This window comes from Acipenser ruthenus, chromosome 10 (assembly GCF_902713425.1).
Source record: "Acipenser ruthenus chromosome 10, fAciRut3.2 maternal haplotype, whole genome shotgun sequence".
In the NCBI taxonomy this organism is placed as follows: Eukaryota; Metazoa; Chordata; class Actinopteri; order Acipenseriformes; family Acipenseridae; genus Acipenser; species Acipenser ruthenus.
The window spans coordinates 42,476,135-42,491,862 of record NC_081198.1 but is presented as its reverse complement, the minus strand read 5'-3'; the positions used below and the strand labels follow the sequence as shown (position 1 = coordinate 42,491,862).

Here is a 15,728-nt window from a genome sequence, read left to right as displayed (position 1 = left end):
GAAGATGCTTGCAATAAAACTACCAAAAATGCTATTAGTCAAAGGTAAAGCCTCAACTGCAATACATTTCTGTCCGATTTAAATTTTGAATTTGAAAGGTGGCCATCTTTTGACAACAATATTTTGAGGAATGAATTATCCTACTTTTATTTGTCACAACCAGTGCATTTGGTACTTGATCTGTTCTGAAATATTATGATTCCTAAGTAGTTTTGACAATATACAGTATTTCAACAGCAGTTACATTTTGGCAATGCAGTGGGCTATTGGATCCATAATTAAGTAGTACTAACCGTATTGTACCTGTTAAACCTATTTTGCATTTAAAAAAAAAAAAAAAAAATGTGTGTTGGTTTTCTTCAGAAACTTTTAAGAGGAGAGATAATATGCAACAAGGAGTTGTAAACTTTCCCTACGATGATGTAAGTAATGTTTTTATTAACATTTGGAAGAAATGTTATAAATATAATCCAGTTATTAGTTAGGACATGTTTAGCACATCACTGAGATAATCTGTAGCTCTAGAGAGATGGCTTGTATTCAAGTACAGTGAGTCCATAAATATAGACATTCTGTTATTTCCAACACTCCATAAATCCTTTACTAATCTGAATGGACTTTTACAAGGTAACTAAAAGCCCATATTTCATAAACAGTTAAAATGTTACTTATTAAAGAATCTCATCAATCATTTGAAAAAGTGACTTGATATTTGCAGTGTTTAAGGAAGACAAAAATGTCAAAAAAATAAATTAACTTGACCCGTTATGTATGCTGTAAGTTTTTTCTGTTTTACTGCACTACTATTTCAAACTCTGATATCTCAGTGATACAGACCATACACTCTGGGATACTGGGCTCTATTCACAAAGCTTTAACTCGAAAGTTGTTGAAATGTTTTTTCAAAGTTTGTTTTTTGAATAAATTGGAGAGCGATGATTCTTTACTGTTAATGAAACCATCAATAGTCCAGAACAGTTTCAGAGATATCAAACTTTATTTATTTATTATTATTATTTTTTTTATAAAAACTGATTTTGAAAAAAACATTAAATAACCTGTGTGTTACATTTTGTGAATAGTGCCACTGTCTTCATGATTCTCTCACCTTTGGTTATTAACTTAAATCTAGAAAACAGCATCTCCATTTGTTTTAATATTAGTTCTGGTGTTTGTTACCACAAGTAATTATTATAATATGGAATGCATAAAGGAGCCTAAAAATTAATTTTAAGCATGTATCCAATTGTAATTAAACTTGGTTAGAACATGCTTTAGCACTAGTTGTTTAGACTGTTAAGACCCAGAGGAACCTGTCCATCCATCTAAATGTCAAACTCACATTGTAGCGCTGTCAGTTAAGCCTCCAAACAGCAATTGATTAATTGGGCACACAAAATATAACCGTTCGAATAAATATTGATGATTGTACCACCCATATAATTTTTCGCCCCCCTCACTTTGAGACGTGATTATTTTAACATCATTGCTGTTAAGTAAAAGCTTGTGCACAACAATTGAATGCGAAGGATAAATAACTGTAGTATAGCTTTCCACGTGATAGTGTAGTAGTAGTACCGGCATAAAAATGTTTTATCTACAGATGTGCAAACCGGTTCCTTTGAAACCGGGTACCCAGTTCCTGCTTTGGAACCAGCGAACCGGATACAAATATCAAGGATCCGGTTCCAATGAGTACTGTTACGTTTTTAATAAAACTGATTATTAAAAAACAAAAAATTAAGTCTCAAAGACTTGCAATATTTCAGTCAAAAATACATTTGATAACTATAATGGACATGCTCATACTTAGAAGCCCCCCCCCCCCCCCAAAACATGCACTTAGCGGGAATATATATTTGCGTTTTGTTGTCCTTGTTTTGGACTACTATCTGATCGCGGCTGCAATGAGTTTAGTTTTACTTACTTTTTGCTCTGCGATTGTTGTGGTCTTTCTAATGTTTTTATGCTGATGGGGAACTGTAGCAGTAGTGCTTGTTTAATATGTATATAAGATGCCAACCCCCCTCCTTCTGCTCACACATTGACATAGACACGTTTTTCTAAATAGTTTGGGAACTGGAATTGTGCTCAAAATAACTGGTTCCAATGACAGATACCCGGTTCATACCCGATTTCCAAAAATCTCCTCAAGTGCACATCATTTGTTTTATCAGCTGTGGGCAGCACTGATTTGTATTTACAACGACTAGATGTGGTCATCAATCAGGAAACGAAGACGGAGCACACAGCCCAGTTGGAAAAATACATTGTAAAAAAAACATACAAAAACATTATTATTCCCAGGTTTAACAGTTCATTTTGAAACAACAAAGAAGTGCAAACTATGTACAGTCAGTTTTCAATGTGCATAATTTATTTACATGTTGTTTGCCCACTGGAACAAGGCAGCATGCTTTTTGTTTACATCGAATACATAGAAAGCGCACATGTACTTCACAAAGCATTTTTAAAACTGATTCACTGGTAGGATGGGACCAGCAAATCAGATCAGGAAAAGAAGAAGAGCACGCCCACTGCTTGTCTGGCAGAAATACCGTAAATAGCAAGGCAGGGCGTTCGGTGCAGTTTCGTTGATAAACTTAAATAATGCTTTTAACTATGCGTGTTACAAAAATGTAATTATTTAATCAGTTATACAGTATTTATATCAATGTATATAATGAGGAATGGAATCGATTTTTGATTCAATCGTAGCAGTCCTATCATATTGTATCCATGAAGGAGAACAAATGCTGTGACATGTATGGTACACAGCTGTATTCTATGATTTATCTTGATGAAGTTTAATAATGTTTTTAACATATTTGTTTTTCTATGCAGTTTATAATGTGTACAATGGCAATCTGAATACCAGTTAAAGCAGATCATTGATGACCATGCCATTGAAGCAGGATTGTTAAATCTGAGTGTACCAGCTACCCCAGGGCATTGGACTACCTGAACATGGTGCAATTTGAACACTGTTTGTGTTTTAAAATATCAGCAAGGGAAAACTATACTTTTTTTCTTTAAAATATAAAAACTGTAAAGGCCATTTGTACCATTTTCTTGTTTTGTATTTTATACATAACCCACAGTTCAGAATATATCAGGCATGTTTAACTGAGATTTGTGTAAGAGGCTGGCTAATTTGTAATGTGACGTGATTAAACAGAGTGTTCTGTGTTAAGATTCCTTTGTGATTGCTGATGTAATAGTCATGTGCAATTCATCCTTTTGGGATAGTTAGAGGAAGATGCTTTAGCACCAGTGTTAAAAAGCAAACTTCTTATGTGGCTACAATTATATATATATATATATATATATATATATGTGTGTGTGAACTGTCTACAATGTAATAACAGCTACACTGTTAATTTTGTTTATTTTGGCTGTATTTCTTGCTAATAAGTATGTGTAACAGTGACAAATGTTCATGATTGCCAAGTTTAATAAAATGCTAATTACATTGTTTACTGAGTATGTATTGACTTGTCTGTGTTAGAATATTTTTTCTGGTTTTAGACAACACGAATAAAACATGATTTTTATATACATTATTTTTTTATTTGTACAACTGATCAAAAATGTTCATATACACAATGTTTTTAGGAATGTAAACATTCAAATAATCAGCTGCAAAGTGTTGCATTGTATAAAATGTATTATATAGTGGCAGACTTTATAAATGCTTAAAAACAACTGTCTAATGCACTACAAAGCGAAATTTTCCCAATACTACTTGTGCAAAAATAGGCAAATCTAAATGTATACCGCTCTCCTGATCGTGATGAATTTGTAATGTGTGTTATTTTATTTAACTTTTTTTAGAGCATGGTATGTATTTTTTATGGAATTAAGACTCCCTTATTAAAGTGGTGGTACTGGTACCAGACCTGTAGCATTTTGTTCTTAATGTTTATTTTTATTTTTTGTAATCTGTGCATTGTTTTTATATAATAAGCCAGGGCTTACAAACAGTACAGTTTTGAAATACATAATTCAGTATGTTCCACGTACAGCTTCAAAGACAGCCATACATTTTGTTATATGACAATTATTTCTAAACCAATGGCTCAAATATAACATTAGAAAAATCACATCTATTAAAGTCATCAAACAAATACTTTACAATCTTTAAAAAAACCCAAAACAAAACAAAAAAACTGTTATCCGTTTTCTTTTCTGAAAGGTACTTTATCACATTATATTTATACAATATTTGCAAAGAGTTTGTGAAAAATATGCAAGCTGAAATGTTGAATTGTTACACAGAAAAATGCTATGAATAAATACAGAGCATATTCTTTCACACAGGAAGCCCTAAAACGAGTGCATGCAAAGTGATGAAATGTACTGTAAATGAGATTACTAGATGTATAGACATTGTTTAATATTACAGTACCCTATAAAACCTCATAAAAACAAACATACCTGTTCTGCTATACACTTCAAGTTGTGTTCTAAAGGGAAAGCTAAGGAACAAAATGTTTTGAATTTCAGTAATAAAATATATATATATATATATATATATATATATATATATATATATATATATATATATATATATACCTACACACTTATTTTTTTACTGGTACAAATCACACCAAGAGTTAAACATGCTACTTTTGTTATAATGTTTTTGTTTAGTTTCTTTAGTCAATTTTAGTTATACATTTTGCCTACTGGATAGTACTGCAAAAGTATTTCACAAAGGCTATTTACCTTAATGTATTTATTGTTTTTCTGTCAAGAACAGTTTTGTAAATAGTTGCTAGTGGTATTATGAATGAGGTCGATGGGTTTAAGTTAGAGTGACATGATTTTTTGTTTTGTTTTTCTAAGCACTGGTTATGAAGAGGAATTTGATTGTTTTAAAAATGTGAACTGGAACAATTGCTGCTAATCACAGAGATAATGTTGAAATATGGAGATACAGACTCCTATCAAAGTGCCACCTCTTAATGTAACCCCCAACACACATTTTTACTCAGTGTCATTTCAGAAATATTACAATGATATGTGCACATCTGGTTTAGCAATACAGAAGTCATAAGACCTATATGTGATGTGCATTTATCACTATTGAGAAATGTCATTTATATTATTAATCGCTGAAACATGGGAGACAAAAATTGTATATAACCATGGGTCAAAGTTTTTAAAAAAAAATTCTATTTCTTCCTTCCCTGTTAACAGACCCAGTTTACAAATAAATAAATCAATCTCTCTTTCTCTCACAGTTTTGGATGACCTTCAATGTTCATGGAATCAGTTGTACTGTATATTGGTGCAACTTCATTCTAAGTAAAATTATTTTCACTTCAGTGGTTATAGATAAAATGTAATTTCATGGGAATGATGACTTTTGAATCAAGTTTTAGGAATGTTATTGCATCAGTGACTTGCGTGCCTCATCAGTGGCTGTAAATTTAAAATACTTCTAATATGAAATTCGAAGGTTTTTTTCCCTCATTTTTATTTTTCAGCCACATTAAAAACATGAACTGGATTAAAAAGCACACTGCAAAATACTTGGGGTATCTTTCATTTCGACGTGTGCTTTTAATAAAGTTTGGTTCAAGTAATTTATGTTCTGTACAACTTTAAAAAGCAGTGCGCTTTACCTAGAAAACATGCAAACATCAAAACAGACTCTCCATTAAATAAGTAATTGGATTCAAATCATCATGCAACATAAAACAGTTCCCTGCATGCACTTCTGTTTTGAAACAAGCATGTAAGGTGCCTTGTTCAGCTGGCAGTGTTTCATAAAAAATATAAAATGAACAATAACTTTATAGGTTATGGTTAGGAAAATCTACAGCATTCTTGCATATGACATTATTCTTGTAGACCCCTGAGTCAAACATAAGAGGATTTTGATTTGTAAAGAATATGAACAGTCACAATAATGGCAGAACAGGTCATTTGGGTTGAGACTATTTCCCAGGAAGACCAGGATCTGAAACGTGCCTATGCAGGCCCAACATTCCTATGGTACTTAGAGAAGAATCTGGTAGGGAAGGATGTCTACTTGGTAGAAGAACAGATTTGGATTGCTGTTGATGAAATGGACTTGTTTGGTCACGTTCATGTTCCAAAAAGGAAGCTAAATTATCTTCAGATGCTGTGTTCAGGTGCACCCCGCTGGATAAGGATTCTTTGGATTTTAGAGCGGGCTTTTCCAAGTCTAAAAATTCGGGACTCTGAAAAAACAAACAAAGGAAACTAGGAAATCAAAACATGCTTTATTTTGTGCATAATTTGTTATTTTTGTTAAATAATTTAAGTGATAATATATTCAGACATGGCCACAGGGGACACAGGGTGTTAATTAACAGATAACTACAGGGTGCATTGAGTGTACAAGGTTATAACAATCTTCCTAGTGGATACAAGTCAAATTGAAGTTGAGGATGTAATACTAGCAAGGGACACTGTTCTAACCAAGTGCACTTGCTCCATCCTCTAGTTGATGATATTGAGTTGTTTGGTCATGTTCCTGTTGCAATAAGGAAGCTAAATTATCTTCTGAGAATATGACATGTGCTTTGGACCCTCCTCATTTTAAGTTCCTAAACTAATTTCTGCTCAGCATCAGGCTACCTACTGTTGGTATGCTGTCAATGGACAGTTGTTTATTCAACCGGCACCATAATGCTTTATCGCTGGATGACAGCATTTTGAATCCCTGCGAAAGTTTCCACTTGTCATATAATACAGGTTATACTGGTAAACATCTAAGCATTGACTTTCACAGCTTCATAAAACCATTCGAATCTTGAGTCAAAATCAAAACATACTGAGCATGCTAGAGAGATACACATTCATAGTTTAGTTACTTAAATGACTGACTTAGTTAATCTTAAATTCCGTTCGGCATATGAAGGTTTAGGCTTGGTAAATAAATGTCTACTCGTATGATTTTAGTGGGCTATGTTGAATATTTTTTAAGGGTTTATTATATTACATTATGTTACCTGTGATGATGTGCTGAAGCTCCTGTCTGTTTTTATTGCTGCAACAGGCTGAACTCGAATGGCTGGTCTCTGATACTCTGAACTGGCAGTGACTGTGCTGTAAGCAGGGGGCCCTAATGTGGATTGCCGCTGCAGTATCTGAAGAATTGTTTGCATGTCAGTCGTCATCTGTGATTCCAGCCTGGTAAAGTAAAAAAGAAAAAGTGGTTGTACTGTAGCTAACAAAATGATGCAACTAGGTAGAAGAAAAAGTAAATACTTTAAAAAAGCAGCAGGGGTTATGTGCTTTTTGTTAAATGTGTTGGCATGATAAAGCCTTCCTTGGGGAATTGCATCAACTGCTAAAATGCCTTAATGATCCCAAACTAGCTGACTTCTACAGAAGCACAGGGAGCTGGAGAAATATTGCGTACATTTTTCCAGCAAAGGTACATTAGTTTATGTTGATTATTTAATGTTGCTGAACATATGCATTACATTAAGTTAGATAGATCTCTGTTTGCAAACCATACTTTCAGGTAGTCTTGCACTTCCCTGGTCATTTCACGTGGAGAGTGAATATGTGCCCACCAGTGGAGGCTCCTTATCGGAGGTAAGGGAGGTAGTGCCTCCTCAAAATTTAAAAGTACAAAAATAAAAATAAAATAATAACAGAGCTTTTAACCTCGTCTCATCTCGCCAACAGGGGACAGGACAGAACCCATAATGGCAGTAACACACAAGACTGCCTGTGTTACACAAGCTAATGGAGACATTTTCTTTAACATCAAGTAGTATAGTACTAGACTCAAATTCCACATTCTCTTTTTCATGTCAGTGATTTAGTAGAAAACAACAGCAGGTGGAGCTGTTGCTCTCATTATTTAACAGATTGTGCGATCTGCTCACAAAGAACAGAACAGATGGCCTGTGTGTCCCTCACTGCCGGGGCTGTTTCTAAATCCCTAAATAACAAACATGTGTTCTTAAAATCTAATTATAGATCTAGATCTTACCTTAGGTAACACCAAAAATGTGAAGAGCCAAGACAAATGTAGGACTAAAATAATGGCAACGGTTTTAGAACAACAATTGAACTGCATTTGCAATAACATTGTTTGTTGTTAGTTTTACAATACACTTGTTTTCTTGTATCCAATCCAATATCCAAACTACAAAAGTATGATCAGAGAAGAAAAAATAAGATGCAGTCGAATCAGTATTACCCCTTAATCTTGACAACATGAAGCTTGTATTGTTACTGAGTTTAAGTTTTCCATTACCTATTTAGCTGTTCCTGAAGCAAGTCTAATCTGTGTTCCACTTCCCCATACATAATGTCACTTTCAGTTTCTGAGAGACCTCTTGCAACTTGAGATAATGCAGATTGTGCTGACTCATCAGGATATTCCTTTGGTTTTTTTCTCTCCCATTCTCCAGCTCTGAGATCTGTAACAAAGGAGATTACACCAAATGGAACATGTAACCCGAGACTTTTCGTTTTGTACACCCAGAACCATTTGTATAGAGGGCATCATTATTAATCAACACAATTACAAAAGATAAGATTGGAGGAAGATAAATCCTACATTGGTATGCTGGTATAGCACAGTATATTGCCTTTTTTTTTTCCCCAGACTCCAGTAATAAGGGTCACAATCTCAGCTCTTATATAAAAGGTCAAATGACCAAAACGAGCAAGCCCAGTCTATTACAGGAGAGGTTAAAGCTCAATTGATTGATTTTAAGGTTATTGTGCAATTGAAATCAATTGCCAGGGCATTCCTGGAAAAAGTCATCATCCACACCTACATTGCATAGCCCACTAATACTCCAATTTTCTGGAATAAACTAAAACAAAATACAGACTTCAACACTCAACAAACACCCCTATGTGTTTATTAATGAAGGCATGCTTTTAAAAAAGGCAATAAACAGTATAATATTCCAAACTGAGCAACATTTGGGTATCATTTTTACTTGCCTTGCTTCAAAACTACAAGCTACAGTTCTTCCAGCAACTTTATAAATGTAGGTACAGGATATTACCTTTGTAAGAATGTTTTTCAAGTCTGCTTTTGGTCTGGATCTCAACTGGATGAACGAATGCAGGATAGCCAATGATACCAGAACATAATGGCTTTGTTTCTTCTTCCACAGTGGTTGAAAAAGATAATGAGCTGTCTTTCCTCTCTTCTGAATCTTTATTTGAACATTGGAAATATGTTGGGTTCTCTTTTGTTGTGTCACCATCCTTATCTTCACCGCTCACCACTGCAGAAAGGAAATAATCATCAGGGTGTACAGAAAGTTCAGATTGGACTTAAATCTCAGTACATGTTAGCATTTGTGCGAGATTCAGGGGGCGGGTTGTTGAGGCTGCTTAATTAATGTATATCATTATTAACTCTCTGTTTAAAGCACAGTCTTACGCATTTCCCCTGTCTAGTGTTTTCGTTTTGTAGCAAACGCTCAGACGCCGATATTAATGCTTCAGCTTAACGTCGCTATATCTAAACTTCGTTGCCTCACTCCTTTCACTGCAGGTCACTTCTGTGCACAGCGCTGCCAGTATATTATCAATCATTTTCCTACCTGCTGCGGTGATTCTTCTCATCATTCAGCTTCTCTATTCGGCCGCAGGAGCTCCAACGTTAGTTTTTCCTGCTCCATCCAGTCTCCAGCCCAGCAACAGCACCGTTCAAAGTGCAGCTCCATTACTCAACTTTCTCCGTGTTTTCATTAGAAAAAACTGGCCCTCCGCTAAACTTTCAAAGGTCCGCCGACAAGACATCATCTTTCCCTTTGTGATTGCCTTGCCTTAGCTCTATTTAAATCTATCACAAAGCTTTGTCTGCTGAATCTCTCTTTACTCCTTGCCTGCAATCAGTACCGTCTACTTCTAATGCAGACTTCTCTCAGCAACCAGACTTGCTGCCCCGGCATTACAGAGATCGAAACTTCACCACCAGCAGGCTCAGCCTCAGGAGCAGCTATTTTATAAGGATTGGCCACTCACCTAACTTTTAACCCTGCACGACAACAATATCAACATCCTGGCTGGAAGCGATAGTATGACGTTCTTATTGTACCTTTATATCTGCTTCACCATGCTGCCTGTTCCTCAAGCGTGCTTCCGCAAACTCTCGCTTCACAGGACGGCAGCACCGCCTCCTTTCCAGCAAAACAGGTCCCACCCTTCAGCTTCATAATCAACATTTTTGAAGACATGAAGCCCCTCATTCACCCCATCGCCGTCTTAATCGCTTCAATTAATATGGACAAACAGGTCGCTTCCAACACTGCTCTATCAAGCCCAGTAGTCTGTCCTCTTAACTGCATTTTCAGCGGTCCGTGAGCCAACCCCTGCAGACTCTGCGCATTCACAGCCCATTCTACCTCCCTGTGCCAAATACAGTCAGCTACACCATCAGAGCATTTAGTATAAATATTCCTATTGCAAGAGTTATTAACCTCGTTCTAAGTCAACTGTTTTATTCTAATCATAACCTCTAGATGGCAGTATAAAACCTTTATATATTTTAGAGGGGTCCTCTTTCATTGCGGAAATCATGTATTTTCAAATCAGGACCAATTTACTTCAGAAGTTAATATTTCATTCGATGCAAGACACATGTCGGATACGGAAACCACGTCCTATGATTATCAAAGCTTCAGTCAAGGCACCCTCCTACACAGCACTGGACAATATACTCATAGACTGCTCCTGATCAAATGAATAGGTTTCGCAGCAGCCTCAGAGCAACGTATTCTTTATCCTGTCAGGTTCTACAGCAGCTACTTTCAAAGCCAACATCAATCTCTGTCTAATCAAAACATGGGGCACCGGTCCTCTGCAGTAATCAATTTATACATCCGTTCATCCCATACTGACATAGTAATAGCCCATCAAAGACTAGTTAGCATGCCCGGAGTGGGGGCTACTTGACTGCCACACTAACACTATTTTAACCTTTCCAGTTTGTCTTGTATGTCCTTTCCTTTCCCGTCTTTTCCAGCTATTTATTTTATGTTATGCACTGGTGCGTCTCCTGTTTGTCTCACGGTGGGATTTCTGTGAGTCAGAGGGGACCCCTGGCCACACTATCCTGTCGCAGCTCATGCACTAATCTTACCTCATCACCTGAGGCTCTGTTCTATTTCCCTCGGGACGTGGCCCGCTTTACGCTTTCAGTGCTGAGTCTCAGACTAACCCCTCTCTCTTTGTTGCAGGATCCCTGCAAGATGTCTCTCTGCTCCCGGCTTCGGAGGGCAGCACCAGATCAGTCAGGGAACCCCTTTTTCTATATCTCCTTTCAAGTCTTGACTCATCGGACCGTTCCTTCACCCAGAGAGGCACCTCTGCCGAGTCTGAGCCCTTTTATGTGTTTTCAGATCCTCTGGGCCTTCGACCAAGCCCAGTCCTACGTAAAGGCGGCTCATCGGTCTGGGATCTCTTCCTATCCTAACTTCAAGTCCGGGACCCTCCAAGCCCGCCTCTAAGTCAGGGCCATTGGCTCGCCTTCTGTCCTAAGTCCAAGCTCTCTTTGTCTGCCTCTGTCCCACTAACAAGCTTGTTTCTGCTTCCTCTGCTCTATCCTTACAGCCTCAACAAACGCCCTGTGAATTTATTTACTAATCACTATATATGCATTTTATTGTAAAATAAACTCTGAGCAGGATGTGACTACCTATAAAAACTTACTGAATGTATTACCTTTCAGCACTCCAAGCAAAAAAGCTAAATAAATTAGGTTTCTGATTATGTTTGGAAAACAATTTGCATTCAAATAATGCCATAAGCAAGATTTTGATAAAGCACTGTCTCGTTAATATTACTAAAAGCTTTTGGTACAGTAATTAAAACAAACTCTCGTTTACACTCATCTGTTTAGCGTGTGTGTGTGTGCCAGACTGGATCATACATGAGTGAATGTTAATCTGGGGTGCATTTTGTTGTTTGTTTCTGTCTGCTGTAGAAAGGGAATATTATCTTACTGTTTAGAACTGCTGCTTACATCATCTGAGCTTTTGCGATTTTGGAGTTTCAGTTTAATTCACCCCTTAAGTTAAACATTTTCCATCACTGAAATGCTGTTTCTTTAACAAAAGGTCTTTGCAAAACACAGAAATGTCATACATGTATAATAGGGCAGAGGCTGGGTCGAACCGGCAACCAAGCACACCACATGTATACCTGCACACATACATGTGCTGACCTGTGTAATAATCTCAAGGTAAAACCATCATTTCCAAAAAGGGGGTGTCTCTAATGTCATTTTATTTGAGAAAGTTTACAACACAAAAGAGGGCCTTATTCTCCTGCTATATATATATATATATATATATATATATATATATATATATATATATATATATATATATATATATTGTTATAACCAAATCTGCGATCAGCTTTAAATCACAAACACATGCTGATAGCAGCAGCCCACATGTGAGGTGCAGGTGGGGCCACTACGATTGGTCTGTGCTCTGCTTACTACTGTTACCAGAACAAAAGGCTTAAGCAATAATGAAAGTTGAGAAGGGCAAGGAATACCCTTAGTTTGAATGGCTTGTAATATATCTGGTGTTAGGTAAGGCCACATGCTAAGCCAAATATAACCTCCCCCTATTGCTATACGACTAGAGTGCTTTGTTCCTTTTATTTATTTTTATTTATTTTAAGTTAATGAGTCTTTGTGCTGACAATAGAATTATCAGTAGCAGTCTATCCAATTAGTCTCTTTCCTTCTGTAGTACATTAACATATAGCTAGTTTTTAATCTCTGCTTCCTAACCAAGCGTTTGGTGGTTGGGAATCCCCTACATGAGCTGTCCAGGGTCCTGAATTGTCTCAAGGGTAGCTACAATATTTTTCTTAACTAATGTTGTACCATAGCAGAAATGGAAGTTTGTATCTAAGTACAGGGAATACATATGACTACAATGCATTTACTTGTATGCTAATGCTTGATTTTCTTATTGAGTCTAAAATACTGCATTTAAAACCAAAACATTAAAAACTCCTGTATTACTCTTTAACACTCCTGCTTGTAGTATATATCATTCCTTTCCCAAGTAGTGCACTGGATTTATTGCACTAGAATATTCCTTCCAAAAAGATCCAGCATGTGTAAAAGGACAATTATACAGCAGTTCTTTATTGTCAGAAAGGCACTCTGTGTGCGCTTATTATATTCTATGTCAGCATTGTACCAGAATAACCTGGCTTCTATCTTTCCCTTCACTGTGCCTAAATGAGTCACCCCTTCCACTGAACAACAGCTGTTTACAGCTAGAAAAACAGCACCGAGCCTTCAGAAGCTGTCTTTGAAATGCTGTCAAAGGGATTTCTCAGGCTGCCAAAAAGTGCTATTTCCATGGCTACTTATCATCATCTAGCAGGTTTAATTAAGTAAAAAATATCTAATAATACAAACATAAAATAAATCAATAAAATAGCAAATGCAAAATAGAAGTGCACCCTTTTTATTAGCTATTCAGTGAAAAAAACACACAAATGACTTACCTCTCTCTGTTTTGCGTTTAAAGGAAATTTTTCTTTTACGAACTGTACCATCCTCCTCATCTGAATCGTTACTTTGGGAATAGTCAGTCTGTATAAAATAAAAAAATAAAAAAAATGCAAATTACATGTTATTGACACTTTTATGTTCTGTGAAGATGAGATATATTTATATTGTAACAGGATCTGCAAAAACATCTTCAGTAACTGTTTCCCCTGCCCGACACCACACACGCCATATGCTGTAGTAATAAATGGGTTGAGACAGTTGCCCTTTCATTTCCAGAAAGCTCATATGGCTGTTTTAACTGTGTTTTGTTCTTCTATTATTAAAGCTGTAATATTTCAGAAACGGATCACTGGATCACATTCTTTAACACCATAATGTGAATGATGTATCTTAAAACGCTTTAAACATGAAACATGATTTCAGTATAAATGTATAAATATATTATTATTATTATTATTATTATTATTATTATTATTATTATTATTATTATTGATTGATTGATTTTTTACTGATGTCCATTTGAGCTGGTTTGGTAATTTTCAATGGAACACGTTACAGAAATACAATTGGGTTTACAAAGTACTGGTCATTCTGCAGCCTTTTGTTAGCTTTAATGAACTAAATACTGACATTTGTCTGCATTTATCTGTTTTTAGGTCATACAGACTGATAATTATGATAAACTGTCTGGCCCTGGGTATGCCACTGATCTAAATGCAATCTAAATGTAATACCCCCATTTACTGAAAACTGAAAACAGATGGCAGAATTAATGCACATACTGACGCTAAAGACCTTTGGTTACCATGTGGTTACCAGACATCAGCCTAAACTACTTATGAAACCACACAACCATACATAGCATAACTATACTTGTACAATTTAAAAATATGACAATTTGAAATCTAACATGAAATACTGTCCTACTATTATGGCTTCCGGTAGACTTTTGCAATATCATTTTGTAGTTTCTTTGATTACATGATGTTAAATAAAATATCTAAATTATGTTCATATCTTTTATTTTTATTTTTATTACGTCATAATCCTAAAATTCTAGGTGATGCAAAACCTTTGCCATATTTGTAGGTCTCCCCTGTCAAGCACTGAGCATGTCAACCCCTGGTAAGCTTTCAGGATCAGAATGGTAGCAGGATAAAAAATAAAACAGTACGTCACGATTACATTGCAGATATCAGTGTTTTACTGAAGGCATTCAATAGCTTAAACAAACTCTGGAAGACATACCTTGGAATTGTCATCTCTTAGGTTAAATGTTAGCTCCAAATTGGTCAAAAAGTAATCAGCAAACTCTGGATACATATCCAGGACCTCCAGGAGATCTTCTCTTTGAATTTTATGCAGATCACAATACGTTAAAGCTCTGACATCTGCATTGGACTTTCCAGGTTTTGCATACAGGTGGATCATTTCTCCAAATATGTCATTTTTCCCTAAGGACAAACACATTCATGGTTAACCTTTGGATTTTGGCACAATTAAATGAACACTAAGGTGGTAAGTTGGATTTAGGAAAATACATGTTCATGCTATAAACAGAGGACACGTGCTGCATCCATCTTTATTTTGATTGGTTTTATATATGCTGTTTATTGCATAAGTTTATTTTCCTGAAATATTTTTTGCCAGCAAAAAGGTAATTTTAAACTGATCAGGAAAAGGTTATTAAGCACAAAAGGAGCTGCTGTACTGGAGTATTGTTGCTGACTCACATTGACCTGACAATATGGATGTCTGTCATGTGCTAATTACCTTCTACGAATATTCTTGTTTGACACAGAATGTAACCAAGCCTGCCAATTTCAGCATGGGCTGTTCAAATAAATAGAGCCATCACCCCCTGCATAGTGCAGTCCCAGAGAGCTAAACCCCCCAGGCTACCTCCTGCCATAGCTACTTCATATAAAGCAGTACACAGGCACACAGGTTTGCTGGCCTATGCCAGCTAACCTTATATAACCTATTTTATTTTTTACTTCCCTCACACTTAAAAACAGCACGACAAAATTAAAAATAAAGCATCACAAGCCTTAATTCACATACGTAAGTTTAATTAACATGCAGGTTTCTTAATTAACTTTGGGCTTATTACTTTAGGTTTTAATTAACTCTGTGTGATTTGTGGCAGTGATGGAAAGAAAAGACTGTTACAAATCAATTTTAATCACTTCATTTTTTGGCGCATTGTTGTTTGTAACACTTT

At 36.0% G+C, this 15,728-nt stretch overlaps 2 protein-coding genes across 8 annotated transcripts in view; one reads left to right on the top strand and one right to left on the bottom strand.

Annotated features, from left to right (window-relative positions):
- Window positions 1–3,904, top strand: part of LOC117406994 (grancalcin-like) — a 9,083-nt gene extending 5,179 nt beyond the window's left edge. For all 3 annotated transcript variants that reach the window (XM_059032308.1, XM_034011513.3, XM_059032309.1), the window contains 2 exons: window positions 364–422; window positions 2,845–3,904. In XM_059032308.1, coding sequence (XP_058888291.1) covers window positions 364–422; window positions 2,845–2,871 — 86 coding nt within the window. In that variant the 3' untranslated portion in view covers window positions 2,872–3,904. The remainder of the gene's footprint in view (window positions 1–363; window positions 423–2,844) is intronic.
- A 628-nt stretch (window positions 3,905–4,532) lies between these two features.
- LOC117406969 (potassium voltage-gated channel subfamily H member 7-like) overlaps window positions 4,533–15,728 on the bottom strand; it is a 61,428-nt gene continuing 50,232 nt past the window's right edge. For all 5 annotated transcript variants that reach the window (XM_034011474.3, XM_034011483.3, XM_034011500.3 and 2 more), the window contains 6 exons: window positions 14,753–14,958; window positions 13,498–13,585; window positions 9,015–9,239; window positions 8,249–8,414; window positions 6,987–7,167; window positions 4,533–6,212 (listed from right to left, as the gene is read on the bottom strand). In XM_034011474.3, coding sequence (XP_033867365.1) covers window positions 5,946–6,212; window positions 6,987–7,167; window positions 8,249–8,414; window positions 9,015–9,239; window positions 13,498–13,585; window positions 14,753–14,958 — 1,133 coding nt within the window. In that variant the 3' untranslated portion in view covers window positions 4,533–5,945. The remainder of the gene's footprint in view (window positions 6,213–6,986; window positions 7,168–8,248; window positions 8,415–9,014; window positions 9,240–13,497; window positions 13,586–14,752; window positions 14,959–15,728) is intronic.